General features: G+C 53.2%; 1 protein-coding gene across 3 annotated transcripts in view; it reads right to left on the reverse strand.

The window, feature by feature from the left end:
• The window catches only part of LOC131954443 (otoferlin), a gene marked incomplete at its 5' end in the record, with an annotated part of 146,620 nt that overhangs the window by 23,730 nt on the left and 104,352 nt on the right, over nucleotides 1–18,538 (reverse strand). For all 3 annotated transcript variants that reach the window (XM_059318116.1, XM_059318115.1, XM_059318114.1), the window contains 1 exon segment: nucleotides 17,596–17,742. In XM_059318116.1, the coding sequence (XP_059174099.1) occupies nucleotides 17,596–17,742 (147 nt within the window).

Consider the following 18,538-nt stretch of genomic DNA (forward strand, 5'->3'; position numbering starts at 1 on the left):
TACTGGCGTCATCTGTCCTACTGGCGTCATCTGTCCTACTGGCGTCATCTGTCCTACTGGCGTCATCTGTCCTACTGGCGTCATCTGTCCTACTGGCGTCATCCAAATCTGTCCTACTGGCGTCATCTGTCCTACTGGCGTCATCTGTCCTACTGGCGTCATCTGTCCTACTGGCGTCATCTGTCCTACTGGCGTCATCTGTCCTACTGGCGTCATCTGTCCTACTGGCGTCATCCAAATCTGTCCTACTGGCGTCATCTGTCCTACTGGCGTCATCCAAATCTGTCCTACTGGCGTCATCTGTCCTACTGGCGTCATCTGTCCTACTGGCGTCATCTGTCCTACTGGCGTCATCTGTCCTACTGGCGTCATCTGTCCTACTGGCGTCATCTGTCCTACTGGCGTCATCCAAGTCTGTCCTACTGGCGTCATCTGTCCTACTGGCGTCATCTGTCCTACTGGCGTCATCTGCTACTGGTGTCATCTGTCCTACTGGCGTCATCTGTCCTACTGGCGTCATCTGTCCTACTGGCGTCATCTGTCCTACTGGCGTCATCCAAGTCTGTCCTACTGGCGTCATCCAAATCTGTCCTACTGGCGTCATCTGTCCTACTGGCGTCATCTGCTACTGGTGTCATCTGTCCTACTGGCGTCATCTGTCCTACTGGCGTCATCTGTCCTACTGGCGTCATCTGTCCTACTGGCGTCACCTGTCCTACTGGCGTCACCCAAGTCTGTCCTACTGGCGTCATCTGTCCAGTTGGCGTCATCTGTCCTACTGGCGTCATCTGTCTTACTGGCGTCATCTGTCCTACTGGCGTCATCCAAATCTGTCCTACTGGCGTCATCTGTCCTACTGGCGTCATCCAAATCTGTCCTACTGGCGTCATCTGTCCTACTGGCGTCATCTGTCCTACTGGCGTCATCTGTCCTACTGGCGTCATCTGTCCTACTGGCGTCATCTGTCCTACTGGCGTCATCTGTCCTACTGGCGTCATCTGTCCTACTGGCGTCATCTGTCCTACTGGTGTCACCCAAGTCTGTCCTACTGGCGTCATCTGTCCTACTGGCGTCATCTGTCCTACTGGCGTCATCTGTCCTACTGGCGTCACCCAAGTCTGTCCTACTGGCGTCATCTGTCCTACTGGCGTCATCTGTCCTACTGGCGTCATCTGTCCTACTGGCGTCATCTGTCCTACTGGCGTCATCTGTCCTACTGGCGTCACCCAAGTCTGTCCTACTGGCGTCATCTGTCCTACTGGCGTCATCTGTCCTACTCGCGTCATCTGTCCTACTGGCTTCATCTGTCCTACCGGCGTCATCTGTCCTACTGGCGTCATCTGTCCTACTAGCGTCATCCAAATCTGTCCTACTGGCGTCATCTGTCCTACTGGCGTCATCTGTCCTACTGGCGTCATCCAAATCTGTCCTACTGGCGTCATCTGTCCTACTGGCGTCATCCAAATCTGTCCTACTGGCGTCATCTGTCCTACTGGCGTCATCTGTCCTACTGGCGTCATCTGTCCTACTGGCGTCATCTGTCCTACTGGCGTCATCTGTCCTACTGGCGTCATCTGTCCTACTGGCGTCATCCAAGTCTGTCCTACTGGCGTCATCTGTCCTACTGGCGTCATCTGTCCTACTGGCGTCATCTGTCCTACTGGCGTCACCCAAGTCTGTCCTACTGGCGTCATCTGTCCTACTGGCGTCATCTGTCCTACTGGCGTCATCTGTCCTACTGGCGTCATCTGTCCTACTGGCGTCATCTGTCCTACTGGCGTCACCCAAGTCTGTCCTACTGGCGTCATCTGTCCTACTGGCGTCATCTGTCCTACTCGCGTCATCTGTCCTACTGGCTTCATCTGTCCTACCGGCGTCATCTGTCCTACTGGCGTCATCTGTCCTACTGGCGTCATCTGTCCTACTGGCGTCATCCAAATCTGTCCTACTGGCGTCATCTGTCCTACTGGCGTCATCTGTCCTACTGGCGTCATCCAAATCTGTCCTACTGGCGTCATCTGTCCTACTGGCGTCATCCAAATCCGTCCTACTGGCGTCATCTTTCCTACTGGCGTCATCTGTCCTACTGGCGTCATCTGTCCTACTGGCGTCATCTGTCCTACTGGCGTCATCTGTCCTACTGGCGTCATCTGTCCTACTGGCGTCATCCAAGTCTGTCCTACTGGCGTCATCTGTCCTACTGGCGTCATCTGTCCTACTGGCGTCATCTGTCCTACTGGCGTCATCTGTCCTACTGGCGTCATCTGTCCTACTGGCGTCATGCAAGTCTGTCCTACTGGCGTCATCTGTCCTACTGGCGTCATCTGTCCTACTGGCGTTATCTGTCCTACTGGCGTCATCTGTCCTACTGGCGTCATCTGTCCTACTGGCGTCATCTGTCCTACTGGCGTCATCTGTCCTACTGGCGTCATCTGTCCTACTGGCGTCATCCAAGTCTGTCCTACTGGCGTCATCTGTCCTACTGGCGTCATCTGTCCTACTGGCGTCATCTGTCCTACTGGCGTCATCTGTCCTACTGGCGTCATCTGTCCTACTGGCGTCATCTGTCCTACTGGCGTCATCTGTCCTACTGGCGTATTCTGTCCTACTGGCGTCATCTGTCCTACTGACGTCATCTGTCCTACTGGCGTCATCTGTCCTACTGGCGTCATCTGTCCTACTGGCGTCATCTGTCCTACTGGCGTCATCTGTCCTACTGGCGTCATCTGTCCTACTGGCGTCATCTGTCCTACTGGCGTCATCTGTCCTACTGGCGTCATCTGTCCTACTGGCGTCATCTGTCCTACTGGCGTCATCTGTCCTACTGGCGTCATCTGTCCTACTGGCGTCATCTGTCCTACTGGCGTCATCCAAGTCTGTCCTACTGGCGTCATCTGTCCTACTGGCGTCATCTGTCCTACTGGCGTCATCTGTCCTACTGGCGTCATCTGTCCTACTGGCGTCATCTGTCCTACTGGCGTCATCTGTCCTACTGGCGTATTCTGTCCTACTGGCGTCATCTGTCCTACTGACGTCATCTGTCCTACTGGCGTCATCTGTCCTACTGGCGTCATCTGTCCTACTGGCGTCATCTGTCCTACTGGCGTCATCTGTCCTACTGGCGTCATCTGTCCTACTTGCGTCATCTGTCCTACTGGCGTCATCTGTCCTACTGGCGTCATCCAAGTCTGTCCTACTGGCGTCATCTGTCCTACTGGCGTCATCTGTCCTACTGGCGTCATCTGTCCTACTGGCGTCATCTGTCCTACTGGCGTCATCTGTCCTACTGGCGTCATCTGTCCTACTGGCGTCATCTGTCCTACTGGCGTCATCCAAATCTGTCCTACTGGCGTCATCTGTCCTACTGGCGTCATCCAAATCTGTCCTACTGGCGTCATCTGTCCTACTGGCGTCATCTGTCCTACTGGCGTCATCTGTCCTACTGGCGTCATCTGTCCTACCGGCGTCATCTGTCCTACTGACGTCATCTGTCCTACTGGCGTCATCTGTCCTACTGGCGTCACCCAAGTCTGTCCTACTGGCGTCATCTGTCCAATTGGCGTCATCTGTCCTACTGGCGTCATCTGTCCTACTGGCGTCATCTGTCCTACTGGCGTCACCCAAGTCTGTCCTACTGGCGTCATCTATCCTACTGGCGTCATCTGTCCTACTGGCGTCATCTGTCCTACTGGCGTCATCTATCCTACTGGCGTCATCTGTCCTACTGGCGTCATCTGTCCTACTGGCGTCATCCAAATCTGTCCTACTGGCGTCATCTGTCCTACTGGCGTCATCTGTCCTACTGACGTCATCTGTCCTACTGGCGTCATCTGTCCTACTGGCGTCATCTGTCCTACTGGCATCATCTGTCCTACTGGCGTCATCTGTCCTACTGGCGTCATCTGTCCTACTGGCGTCATCTGTCCTACTGGCGTCATCTGTCCTACCGGCGTCATCTGTCCTACTGGCGTCACCCAAGTCTGTCCTACTGGCGTCATCTGCCCTACTGGCGTCATCTGTCCTACTGGCGTCATCTGTCCTACTGGCGTCATCTGTCCTACTGGCGTCATCTGTCCTACTGGCGTCACCCAAGTCTGTCCTACTGGCGTCATCTGTCCTACTGGCGTCATCTGTCCTACTGGCGTCATCTGTCCTACTGGCGTCACCTGTCCTACTGGCGTCACCCAAGTCTGTCCTACTGGCGTCATCTGTCCAGTTGGCGTCATCTGTCCTACTGGCGTCATCTGTCTTACTGGCGTCATCTGTCCTACTGGCGTCATCCAAATCTGTCCTACTGGCGTCATCTGTCCTACTGGCGTCATCCAAATCTGTCCTACTGGCGTCATCTGTCCTACTGGCGTCATCTGTCCTACTGGCGTCATCTGTCCTACTGGCGTCATCTGTCCTACTGGCGTCATCTGTCCTACTGGCGTCATCTGTCCTACTGGCGTCATCTGTCCTACTGGCGTCATCTGTCCTACTGGCGTCACCCAAGTCTGTCCTACTGGCGTCATCTGTCCTACTGGCGTCATCTGTCCTACTGGCGTCATCTGTCCTACTGGCGTCACCCAAGTCTGTCCTACTGGCGTCATCTGTCCTACTGGCGTCATCTGTCCTACTGGCGTCATCTGTCCTACTGGCGTCATCTGTCCTACTGGCGTCATCTGTCCTACTGGCGTCACCCAAGTCTGTCCTACTGGCGTCATCTGTCCTACTGGCGTCATCTGTCCTACTCGCGTCATCTGTCCTACTGGCTTCATCTGTCCTACCGGCGTCATCTGTCCTACTGGCGTCATCTGTCCTACTGGCGTCATCCAAATCTGTCCTACTGGCGTCATCTGTCCTACTGGCGTCATCTGTCCTACTGGCGTCATCTGTCCTACTGGCGTCATCTGTCCTACTGGCGTCATCCAAATCTGTCCTACTGGCGTCATCTGTCCTACTGGCGTCATCTGTCCTACTGGCGTCATCTGTCCTACTGGCGTCATCTGTCCTACTGGCGTCATCTGTCCTACTGGCGTCATCTGTCCTACTGGCGTCATCTGTCCTACTGGCGTCATCTGTCCTACTGGCGTCATCCAAGTCTGTCCTACTGGCGTCATCTGTCCTACTGGCGTCATCTGTCCTACTGGCGTCATCTGTCCTACTGGCGTCACCCAAGTCTGTCCTACTGGCGTCATCTGTCCTACTGGCGTCATCTGTCCTACTGGCGTCATCTGTCCTACTGGCGTCATCTGTCCTACTGGCGTCATCTGTCCTACTGGCGTCACCCAAGTCTGTCCTACTGGCGTCATCTGTCCTACTGGCGTCATCTGTCCTACTGGCGTCATCTGTCCTACTGGCGTCATCTGTCCTACTGGCGTCACCCAAGTCTGTCCTACTGGCGTCATCTGTCCTACTGGCGTCATCTGTCCTACTGGCGTCATCTGTCCTACTGGCGTCATCTGTCCTACTGGCGTCATCTGTCCTACTGGCGTCACCCAAGTCTGTCCTACTGGCGTCATCTGTCCTACTGGCGTCATCTGTCCTACTCGCGTCATCTGTCCTACTGGCTTCATCTGTCCTACCGGCGTCATCTGTCCTACTGGCGTCATCTGTCCTACTGGCGTCATCTGTCCTACTGGCGTCATCCAAATCTGTCCTACTGGCGTCATCTGTCCTACTGGCGTCATCTGTCCTACTGGCGTCATCTGTCCTACTGGCGTCATCCAAATCTGTCCTACTGGCGTCATCTGTCCTACTGGCGTCATCTGTCCTACTGGCGTCATCTGTCCTACTGGCGTCATCTGTCCTACTGGCGTCATCTGTCCTACTGGCGTCATCTGTCCTACTGGCGTCATCCAAATCTGTCCTACTGGCGTCATCTGTCCTACTGGCGTCATCTGTCCTACTGGCGTCATCTGTCCTACTGGCGTCATCTGTCCTACTGGCGTCATCTGTCCTACTGGCGTCATCTGTCCTACTGGCGTCATCCAAATCTGTCCTACTGGCGTCATCTGTCCTACTGGCGTCATCCAAATCTGTCCTACTGGCGTCATCTGTCCTACTGGCGTCATCTGTCCTACTGGCGTCATCTGTCCTACTGGCGTCATCTGTCCTACTGGCGTCATCTGTCCTACTGGCGTCATCTGTCCTACTGGCGTCATCCAAGTCTGTCCTACTGGCGTCATCTGTCCTACTGGCGTCATCTGTCCTACTGGCGTCATCTGCTACTGGTGTCATCTGTCCTACTGGCGTCATCTGTCCTACTGGCGTCATCTGTCCTACTGGCGTCATCTGTCCTACTGGCGTCATCCAAGTCTGTCCTACTGGCGTCATCCAAATCTGTCCTACTGGCGTCATCTGTCCTACTGGCGTCATCTGTCCTACTGGCATCATCTGTCCTACTGGCGTCATCTGTCCTACTGGCGTCATCTGTCCTACTGGCGTCATCTGTCCTACTGGCGTCATCTGTCCTACCGGCGTCATCTGTCCTACTGGCGTCACCCAAGTCTGTCCTACTGGCGTCATCTGTCCTACTGGCGTCATCTGTCCTACTGGCGTCATCTGTCCTACTGGCGTCATCTGTCCTACTGGCGTCATCCAAGTCTGTCCTACTGGCGTCATCTGTCCTACTGGCGTCATCTGTCCTACTGACGTCATCTGTCCTACTGGCGTCATCTGTCCTACTGGCGTCATCTGTCCTACTGGCGTCATCTGTCCTACTGGCGTCACCCAAGTCTGTCCTACTGGCGTCATCTGTCCTACTGGCGTCATCTGTCCTACTGGCGTCACCCAAGTCTGTCCTACTGGCGTCATCTGTCCTACTGGCGTCATCTGTCCTACTGGCGTCATCTGTCCTACTGGCGTCACCTGTCCTACTGGCGTCACCCAAGTCTGTCCTACTGGCGTCATCTGTCCAGTTGGCGTCATCTGTCCTACTGGCGTCATCTGTCTTACTGGCGTCATCTGTCCTACTGGCGTCATCCAAATCTGTCCTACTGGCGTCATCTGTCCTACTGGCGTCATCCAAATCTGTCCTACTGGCGTCATCTGTCCTACTGGCGTCATCTGTCCTACTGGCGTCATCTGTCCTACTGGCGTCATCTGTCCTACTGGCGTCATCTGTCCTACTGGCGTCATCTGTCCTACTGGCGTCATCTGTCCTACTGGCGTCATCTGTCCTACTGGCGTCACCCAAGTCTGTCCTACTGGCGTCATCTGTCCTACTGGCGTCATCTGTCCTACTGGCGTCATCTGTCCTACTGGCGTCACCCAAGTCTGTCCTACTGGCGTCATCTGTCCTACTGGCGTCATCTGTCCTACTGGCGTCATCTGTCCTACTGGCGTCATCTGTCCTACTGGCGTCATCTGTCCTACTGGCGTCACCCAAGTCTGTCCTACTGGCGTCATCTGTCCTACTGGCGTCATCTGTCCTACTCGCGTCATCTGTCCTACTGGCTTCATCTGTCCTACCGGCGTCATCTGTCCTACTGGCGTCATCTGTCCTACTAGCGTCATCCAAATCTGTCCTACTGGCGTCATCTGTCCTACTGGCGTCATCTGTCCTACTGGCGTCATCCAAATCTGTCCTACTGGCGTCATCTGTCCTACTGGCGTCATCCAAATCTGTCCTACTGGCGTCATCTGTCCTACTGGCGTCATCTGTCCTACTGGCGTCATCTGTCCTACTGGCGTCATCTGTCCTACTGGCGTCATCTGTCCTACTGGCGTCATCTGTCCTACTGGCGTCATCCAAGTCTGTCCTACTGGCGTCATCTGTCCTACTGGCGTCATCTGTCCTACTGGCGTCATCTGTCCTACTGGCGTCACCCAAGTCTGTCCTACTGGCGTCATCTGTCCTACTGGCGTCATCTGTCCTACTGGCGTCATCTGTCCTACTGGCGTCATCTGTCCTACTGGCGTCATCTGTCCTACTGGCGTCACCCAAGTCTGTCCTACTGGCGTCATCTGTCCTACTGGCGTCATCTGTCCTACTCGCGTCATCTGTCCTACTGGCTTCATCTGTCCTACCGGCGTCATCTGTCCTACTGGCGTCATCTGTCCTACTGGCGTCATCTGTCCTACTGGCGTCATCCAAATCTGTCCTACTGGCGTCATCTGTCCTACTGGCGTCATCTGTCCTACTGGCGTCATCCAAATCTGTCCTACTGGCGTCATCTGTCCTACTGGCGTCATCCAAATCCGTCCTACTGGCGTCATCTTTCCTACTGGCGTCATCTGTCCTACTGGCGTCATCTGTCCTACTGGCGTCATCTGTCCTACTGGCGTCATCTGTCCTACTGGCGTCATCTGTCCTACTGGCGTCATCCAAGTCTGTCCTACTGGCGTCATCTGTCCTACTGGCGTCATCTGTCCTACTGGCGTCATCTGTCCTACTGGCGTCATCTGTCCTACTGGCGTCATGCAAGTCTGTCCTACTGGCGTCATCTGTCCTACTGGCGTCATCTGTCCTACTGGCGTCATCTGTCCTACTGGCGTCATCTGTCCTACTGGCGTCATCTGTCCTACTGGCGTCATCTGTCCTACTGGCGTCATCTGTCCTACTGGCGTCATCTGTCCTACTGGCGTCATCCAAGTCTGTCCTACTGGCGTCATCTGTCCTACTGGCGTCATCTGTCCTACTGGCGTCATCTGTCCTACTGGCGTCATCTGTCCTACTGGCGTCATCTGTCCTACTGGCGTCATCTGTCCTACTGGCGTCATCTGTCCTACTGGCGTCATCTGTCCTACTGACGTATTCTGTCCTACTGGCGTCATCTGTCCTACTGACGTCATCTGTCCTACTGGCGTCATCTGTCCTACTGGCGTCATCTGTCCTACTGGCGTCATCTGTCCTACTGGCGTCATCTGTCCTACTGGCGTCATCTGTCCTACTTGCGTCATCTGTCCTACTGGCGTCATCTGTCCTACTGGCGTCATCCAAGTCTGTCCTACTGGCGTCATCTGTCCTACTGGCGTCATCTGTCCTACTGGCGTCATCTGTCCTACTGGCGTCATCTGTCCTACTGGCGTCATCTGTCCTACTGGCGTCATCTGTCCTACTGGCGTCATCTGTCCTACTGGCGTCATCCAAATCTGTCCTACTGGCGTCATCTGTCCTACTGGCGTCATCCAAATCTGTCCTACTGGCGTCATCTGTCCTACTGGCGTCATCTGTCCTACTGGCGTCATCTGTCCTACTGGCGTCATCTGTCCTACCGGCGTCATCTGTCCTACTGACGTCATCTGTCCTACTGGCGTCATCTGTCCTACTGGCGTCACCCAAGTCTGTCCTACTGGCGTCATCTGTCCAATTGGCGTCATCTGTCCTACTGGCGTCATCTGTCCTACTGGCGTCATCTGTCCTACTGGCGTCACCCAAGTCTGTCCTACTGGCGTCATCTATCCTACTGGCGTCATCTGTCCTACTGGCGTCATCTGTCCTACTGGCGTCATCTATCCTACTGGCGTCATCTGTCCTACTGGCGTCATCTGTCCTACTGGCGTCATCCAAATCTGTCCTACTGGCGTCATCTGTCCTACTGGCGTCATCTGTCCTACTGACGTCATCTGTCCTACTGGCGTCATCTGTCCTACTGGCGTCATCTGTCCTACTGGCATCATCTGTCCTACTGGCGTCATCTGTCCTACTGGCGTCATCTGTCCTACTGGCGTCATCTGTCCTACTGGCGTCATCTGTCCTACCGGCGTCATCTGTCCTACTGGCGTCACCCAAGTCTGTCCTACTGGCGTCATCTGCCCTACTGGCGTCATCTGTCCTACTGGCGTCATCTGTCCTACTGGCGTCATCTGTCCTACTGGCGTCATCCAAGTCTGTCCTACTGGCGTCATCTGTCCTACTGGCGTCATCTGTCCTACTGACGTCATCTGTCCTACTGGCGTCATCTGTCCTACTGGCGTCATCTGTCCTACTGGCGTCATCTGTCCTACTGGCGTCACCCAAGTCTGTCCTACTGGCGTCATCTGTCCTACTGGCGTCATCTGTCCTACTGGCGTCACCCAAGTCTGTCCTACTGGCGTCATCTGTCCTACTGGCGTCATCTGTCCTACTGGCGTCATCTGTCCTACTGGCGTCACCTGTCCTACTGGCGTCACCCAAGTCTGTCCTACTGGCGTCATCTGTCCAGTTGGCGTCATCTGTCCTACTGGCGTCATCTGTCTTACTGGCGTCATCTGTCCTACTGGCGTCATCCAAATCTGTCCTACTGGCGTCATCTGTCCTACTGGCGTCATCCAAATCTGTCCTACTGGCGTCATCTGTCCTACTGGCGTCATCTGTCCTACTGGCGTCATCTGTCCTACTGGCGTCATCTGTCCTACTGGCGTCATCTGTCCTACTGGCGTCATCTGTCCTACTGGCGTCATCTGTCCTACTGGCGTCATCTGTCCTACTGGCGTCACCCAAGTCTGTCCTACTGGCGTCATCTGTCCTACTGGCGTCATCTGTCCTACTGGCGTCATCTGTCCTACTGGCGTCACCCAAGTCTGTCCTACTGGCGTCATCTGTCCTACTGGCGTCATCTGTCCTACTGGCGTCATCTGTCCTACTGGCGTCATCTGTCCTACTGGCGTCATCTGTCCTACTGGCGTCACCCAAGTCTGTCCTACTGGCGTCATCTGTCCTACTGGCGTCATCTGTCCTACTCGCGTCATCTGTCCTACTGGCTTCATCTGTCCTACCGGCGTCATCTGTCCTACTGGCGTCATCTGTCCTACTGGCGTCATCCAAATCTGTCCTACTGGCGTCATCTGTCCTACTGGCGTCATCTGTCCTACTGGCGTCATCTGTCCTACTGGCGTCATCTGTCCTACTGGCGTCATCCAAATCTGTCCTACTGGCGTCATCTGTCCTACTGGCGTCATCTGTCCTACTGGCGTCATCTGTCCTACTGGCGTCATCTGTCCTACTGGCGTCATCTGTCCTACTGGCGTCATCTGTCCTACTGGCGTCATCTGTCCTACTGGCGTCATCTGTCCTACTGGCGTCATCCAAGTCTGTCCTACTGGCGTCATCTGTCCTACTGGCGTCATCTGTCCTACTGGCGTCATCTGTCCTACTGGCGTCACCCAAGTCTGTCCTACTGGCGTCATCTGTCCTACTGGCGTCATCTGTCCTACTGGCGTCATCTGTCCTACTGGCGTCATCTGTCCTACTGGCGTCATCTGTCCTACTGGCGTCACCCAAGTCTGTCCTACTGGCGTCATCTGTCCTACTGGCGTCATCTGTCCTACTCGCGTCATCTGTCCTACTGGCTTCATCTGTCCTACCGGCGTCATCTGTCCTACTGGCGTCATCTGTCCTACTGGCGTCATCTGTCCTACTGGCGTCATCCAAATCTGTCCTACTGGCGTCATCTGTCCTACTGGCGTCATCTGTCCTACTGGCGTCATCCAAATCTGTCCTACTGGCGTCATCTGTCCTACTGGCGTCATCCAAATCCGTCCTACTGGCGTCATCTTTCCTACTGGCGTCATCTGTCCTACTGGCGTCATCTGTCCTACTGGCGTCATCTGTCCTACTGGCGTCATCTGTCCTACTGGCGTCATCTGTCCTACTGGCGTCATCCAAGTCTGTCCTACTGGCGTCATCTGTCCTACTGGCGTCATCTGTCCTACTGGCGTCATCTGTCCTACTGGCGTCATCTGTCCTACTGGCGTCATCTGTCCTACTGGCGTCATCCAAGTCTGTCCTACTGGCGTCATCTGTCCTACTGGCGTCATCTGTCCTACTGGCGTCATCTGTCCTACTGGCGTCATCTGTCCTACTGGCGTCATCTGTCCTACTGGCGTCATCTGTCCTACTGGCGTCATCTGTCCTACTGGCGTCATCTGTCCTACTGGCGTCATCCAAGTCTGTCCTACTGGCGTCATCTGTCCTACTGGAGTCATCTGTCCTACTGGCGTCATCTGTCCTACTGGCGTCATCTGTCCTACTGGCGTCATCTGTCCTACTGGCGTCATCTGTCCTACTGGCGTCATCTGTCCTACTGGCGTATTCTGTCCTACTGGCGTCATCTGTCCTACTGACGTCATCTGTCCTACTGGCGTCATCTGTCCTACTGGCGTCATCTGTCCTACTGGCGTCATCTGTCCTACTGGCGTCATCTGTCCTACTGGCGTCATCTGTCCTACTTGCGTCATCTGTCCTACTGGCGTCATCTGTCCTACTGGCGTCATCCAAGTCTGTCCTACTGGCGTCATCTGTCCTACTGGCGTCATCTGTCCTACTGGCGTCATCTGTCCTACTGGCGTCATCTGTCCTACTGGCGTCATCTGTCCTACTGGCGTCATCTGTCCTACTGGCGTCATCTGTCCTACTGGCGTCATCCAAATCTGTCCTACTGGCGTCATCTGTCCTACTGGCGTCATCCAAATCTGTCCTACTGGCGTCATCTGTCCTACTGGCGTCATCTGTCCTACTGGCGTCATCTGTCCTACTGGCGTCATCTGTCCTACCGGCGTCATCTGTCCTACTGACGTCATCTGTCCTACTGGCGTCATCTGTCCTACTGGCGTCACCCAAGTCTGTCCTACTGGCGTCATCTGTCCAATTGGCGTCATCTGTCCTACTGGCGTCATCTGTCCTACTGGCGTCATCTGTCCTACTGGCGTCACCCAAGTCTGTCCTACTGGCGTCATCTATCCTACTGGCGTCATCTGTCCTACTGGCGTCATCTGTCCTACTGGCGTCATCTATCCTACTGGCGTCATCTGTCCTACTGGCGTCATCTGTCCTACTGGCGTCATCCAAATCTGTCCTACTGGCGTCATCTGTCCTACTGGCGTCATCTGTCCTACTGACGTCATCTGTCCTACTGGCGTCATCTGTCCTACTGGCGTCATCTGTCCTACTGGCGTCATCTGTCCTACTGGCGTCATCTGTCCTACTGGCGTCATCTGTCCTACTGGCGTCATCTGTCCTACTGGCGTCATCTGTCCTACTCGCGTCATCTGTCCTACTGGCGTCATCTGTCCTACTGGCGTCATCTGTCCTACTGGCGTGTTCTGTCCTACTGGCGTATTCTGTCCTACTGGCGTCATCCAAATCTGTCCTACTGGCGTCATCTGTCCTACTGGCGTCATCTGTCCTACTGGCGTCATCTGTCCTACTGGCGTCATCCAAATCTGTCCTACTGGCGTCATCTGTCCTACTGGCGTCATCTGTCCTACTGGCGTCATCCAAATCTGTCCTACTGGCGTCATCTGTCCTACTGGCGTCATCTGTCCTACTGGCGTCATCTGTCCTACTGGCGTCATCTGTCCTACTGGCGTCATCTGTCCTACTGGCGTCATCTGTCCTACTGGCGTCATCTGTCCTACTGGCGTCATCTGTCCTACTGGCGTCATCTGTCCTACTGGCGTCATCTGTCCTACTGGCGTCACCCAAGTCTGTCCTACTGGCGTCATCTGTCCTACTGGCGTCATCTGTCCTACTGGCGTCATCTGTCCTACTGGCGTCACCCAAGTCTGTCCTACTGGCGTCATCTGTCCTACTGGCGTCATCTGTCCTACTGGCGTCATCTGTCCTACTGGCGTCACCCAAGTCTGTCCTACTGGCGTCATCTGTCCTACTGGCGTCATCTGTCCTACTGGCGTCATCTGTCCTACTGGCGTCATCTGTCCTACTGGCGTCATCTGTCCTACTGGCGTCACCCAAGTCTGTCCTACTGGCGTCATCTGTCCTACTGGCGTCATCTGTCCTACTCGCGTCATCTGTCCTACTGGCTTCATCTGTCCTACCGGCGTCATCTGTCCTACTGGCGTCATCTGTCCTACTGGCGTCATCTGTCCTACTGGCGTCATCCAAATCTGTCCTACTGGCGTCATCTGTCCTACTGGCGTCATCTGTCCTACTGGCGTCATCCAAATCTGTCCTACTGGCGTCATCTGTCCTACTGGCGTCATCCAAATCTGTCCTACTGGCGTCATCTGTCCTACTGGCGTCATCTGTCCTACTGGCGTCATCTGTCCTACTGGCGTCATCTGTCCTACTGGCGTCATCTGTCCTACTGGCGTCATCTGTCCTACTGGCGTCATCCAAGTCTGTCCTACTGGCGTCATCTGTCCTACTGGCGTCATCTGTCCTACTGGCGTCATCTGTCCTACTGGCGTCATCTGTCCTACTGGCGTCATCTGTCCTACTGGCGTCATCTGTCCTACTGACGTCATCTGTCCTACTGGCGTCATCTGTCCTACTGGCGTCATCTGTCCTACTGACGTCATCTGTCCTACTGACGTCATCTGTCCTACTGGCGTCATCTGTCCTACTGACGTCATCTGTCCTACTGGCGTCATCTGTCCTACTGGCGTCATCTGTCCTACTGGCGTCATCTGTCCTACTGACGTCATCTGTCCTACTGGCGTCATCTGTCCTACTGGCGTCATCTGTCCTACTGACGTCATCTGTCCTACTGGCGTCATCTGTCCTACTGGCGTATTCTGTCCTACTGGCGTCATCTGTCCTACTGAGGTCATCTGTCCTACTGGCGTTATCTGTCCTACTGGCGTCATCTGTCCTACTGGCGTCACCCAAGTCTGTCCTACTGGCGTCATCCAAATCTGTCCTACTGGCGTCATCTGTCCTACTGGCGTCATCTGTCCTACTGGCGTCATCTGTCCTACTGGCGTCATCTGTCCTACTGGCGTCATCTGTCCTACTGGCGTCATCTGTCCTACTTGCGTCATCTGTCCTACTGGCGTCATCTGTCCTACTGGCGTCATCCAAGTCTGTCCTACTGGCGTCATCTGTCCTACTGGCGTCATCTGTCCTACTGGCGTCATCTGTCCTACTGGCGTCATCTGTCCTACTGGCGTCATCTGTCCTACTGGCGTCATCTGTCCTACTGGCGTCATCTGTCCTACTGGCGTCATCCAAATCTGTCCTACTGGCGTCGTCTGTCCTACTGGCGTCATCCAAATCTGTCCTACTGGCGTCATCTGTCCTACTGGCGTCATCTGTCCTACTGGCGTCATCTGTCCTACTGGCGTCACCTGTCCTACTGACGTCATCTGTCCTACTGGCGTCATCTGTCCTACTGGCGTCATCTGTCCTACTGGCGTCATCTGTCCTACTGGCGTCATCTGTCCTACTGGCGTCATCTGTCCTACTGGCGTCATCTGTCCTACTGGCGTCACCCAAGTCTGTCCTACTGGCGTCATCTGTCCAATTGGCGTCATCTGTCCTACTGGCGTCATCTGTCCTACTGGCGTCATCTGTCCTACTGGCGTCATCTGTCCTACTGGCGTCATCTGTCCTACTGACGTCATCTGTCCTACTGGCGTCATCTATCCTACTGGCGTCATCCAAATCTGTCCTACTGGCGTCATCTGTCCTACTGGCGTCACCCAAGTCTGTCCTACTGGCGTCATCTGTCCTACTGGCGTCATCTGTCCTACTGGCGTCATCTGTCCTACTGGCGTCATCTGTCCTACTGGCGTGTTCTGTCCTACTGGCGTCATCTGTCCTACTGGCGTCATCTGTCCTACTCGCGTCATCTGTCCTACTGGCGTCATCTGTCCTACTGGCGTGTTCTGTCCTACTGGCGTATTCTGTCCTACTGGCGTCATCTTTCCTACTGGCGTCATCCAAATCTGTCCTACTGGCGTCATCTGTCCTACTGGCGTCATCTGTCCTACTGGCGTCATCTGTCCTACTGGCGTCATCTGTCCTACTGGCGCTGTTCTACTGGCGTCATCTGTCCTACTGGCGTCATCTGTCCTACTGGCATCATCCAAGTCTGTCCTACTGGCGTCATCTGTCCTACTGGCGTCATCCAAGTCTGTCCTACTGGTGTCATCTGTCCTACTGGCGTCATCTGTCCTACTGGCGTCATCTGTCCTACTGGCGTCATCTGTCCTACTGGCGTCATCTGTCCTACTGGCGTCATCTGTCCTACTGGCGTCATCTGTCCTACTGGCGTCATCTGTCCTACTGGCGTCATCTGTCCTACTGGCGTCATCTGTCCTACTGGCGTCATCTGTCCTACTGGCGTCATCTGTCCTACTGGCGTCATCTGTCCTACTGGCGTCATCTGTCCTACTGGCGTCATCTGTCCTACTGGCGTCATCCAAGTCTGTCCTACTGGCGTCATCTGTCCTACTTGCGTCATATGTCCTACTGGCGTCATCTGTCCTACTGGCGTCACCCAAATCTGTCCTACTGGCGTCATCGACTGGCGTCAACCTCAGGTGTGAAAGAACAAAAAAAAAATCACGTGATTAAAACAACGTCTGCAAGGCGGCTCTGCCAAAAATAACAAAGGCGGGCTGAATGAGATCACTCATGCATGTCCGGAATTTTATCTCCCAAACGATCACATTTCGGCGGCCAGTAGACGGATAGAGCAAAAAATGTTGCACATGGGTATGGACAAGTTTAAGCGCTGTGTAATGGCTGGTATGTTTCTGATTTACTATCTGTAACAGGCTACAGAAATGCTACTTCGATACGGTATAAAACATTGTTTTTTGTCTGAAATATACGGGTAACATTGAGTTTAATGACTACCTGTAATGAATATCCGTGGATAGTTTCTGATTTCGCCCCCCTACCCCACCTGTAACGAAGTAATGAATACCAACGGATCGCATGAAGTTTAACCCCCCACATGTGTATTTATGGATTACATTAGGTTTAATCCCCACCTGTATATCAGACGATTACACAAAGTTTAGACCCCACCCACCTGTTATGAATATCCGTGGATTGTACAAGTTTATCCACCACCCACCTATGTATCCGTGGATTGCATGTATTACCCCCGCCCACCTGTAGTGAATATCCATGGATTACACATACGTTTATCCACCACCCACCTGTTATGAATATCAAATGGATTGCATTAGTTTAACCCCACCCACCTGTAGTGAATATCCATGGATTACAAATATGTTTATCCACCACCCACCGGTAGTGAATATCCATGGATTACACATATGTTTATCCACCACCCACCTGTAATGAATATCCGTGGATTGCATTAGTTTATCCACCACCCACATGTAGTGAATATCCGTGGATTATACATATATGTATCCACCACCCACCTGTAGTGAATATCCGTGGATTATACATGTTTATCCACCACCCACCTGTAGTGAATATCCGTGGATTGCATTAGTTTATCCACCACCCACCTGTAGTGAATATCCGTGGATTGCATTAGTTTATCCACCACCCACCTGTAGTGAATATCCGTGGATTGCATTAGTTTATCCACCACCCACCTGTAGTGAATATCCGTGGATTACACATATATTTATCCACCACCCACCTGTAGTGAATATCCGTGGATTGCATTAGTTTATCCACCACCCACCTGTAGTGAATATCCGTGGATTGCATTAGTTTATCCACCACCCACCTGTAGTGAATATCCGTGGATTGCATTAGTTTATCCACCACCCACCTGTAGTGAATATCCGTGGATTGCATTAGTTTATCCACCACCCACCTGTAGTGAATATCCGTGGATTACACATATATTTATCCACCACCCACCTGTAGTGAATATCCGTGGATTGCATTAGTTTATCCACCACCCACCTGTAGTGAATATCCATGTATTACACATATGTTTATCCACCACCCACCTGTAGTGAATATCCGTGGATTGCATGTCCTCCGATCCCTTGATCCAGCCCTTGACGTAGATGTCCGACATTTTCTCGCCCGTGAAGAAGGCGTCGTCCTCAAGCACGACGTCGTCGGTGTTCCAGATGATACATCGCAGTTCGTAACTGGGGACAAATGTAATACATGATACATCGCAGTTCGTAACTGGGAACAAATGTAATAAACATCGCAGTTCGTAACTAGGGACAAATGTAATACACATTAGTTCGTAGCTGGGGACAAAGATAATACATGATACATCGCAGTTCGTAACTAGGGACAAACATAATAAATGATACATGGCAGTTCGTAACTGGGGACAAATGTAATAAACATCGCAGTTCGTAAATAGGGACAAATGTAATACACATTAGTTCGTAGCTGGAGACAAAGATAATACATGATACATCGCAGTTCGTAACTAGGGACAAACATAATAAATGATACATGGCAGTTCGTAACTGGGGACAAATGTAATAAACATCGCAGTTCGTAACTAGGGACAAATGTAATACACATTAGTTCGTAGCTGGGGACAAAGATAATACATGATACATCGCAGTTCGTAACTAGGGACAAACATAATAAATGATACATGGCAGTTCGTAACTGGGGACAAAGGTAATAAACATCGCAGTTCGTAACTAGGGACAAATGTAATACACATTAGTTCGTAGCTGGGGACAAACATAATAAATGATACATCGCAGTTCGTAACTAGAGACAAATTTAATAAACATTGTAGTTCGTAACTAGGGACAAATGTAACACATATCGCAGTTCGTAACTAGGGACAAAGATATTACATGATACATCGCAGTTCGTAGCTGGGGACAAATGTGATGCATGATATTTCGCAGTTCGTAACTAGTGACAAAGATAATACATGGTACATCTCAGTTCGTAGTTGTGGACAAATAG

Source organism: Physella acuta, unplaced genomic scaffold (genome assembly GCF_028476545.2).
Source record: "Physella acuta isolate Inbredline_101_S28 unplaced genomic scaffold, ASM2847654v3 ptg000999l, whole genome shotgun sequence".
NCBI classification, from domain to species: Eukaryota; Metazoa; Mollusca; class Gastropoda; family Physidae; genus Physella; species Physella acuta.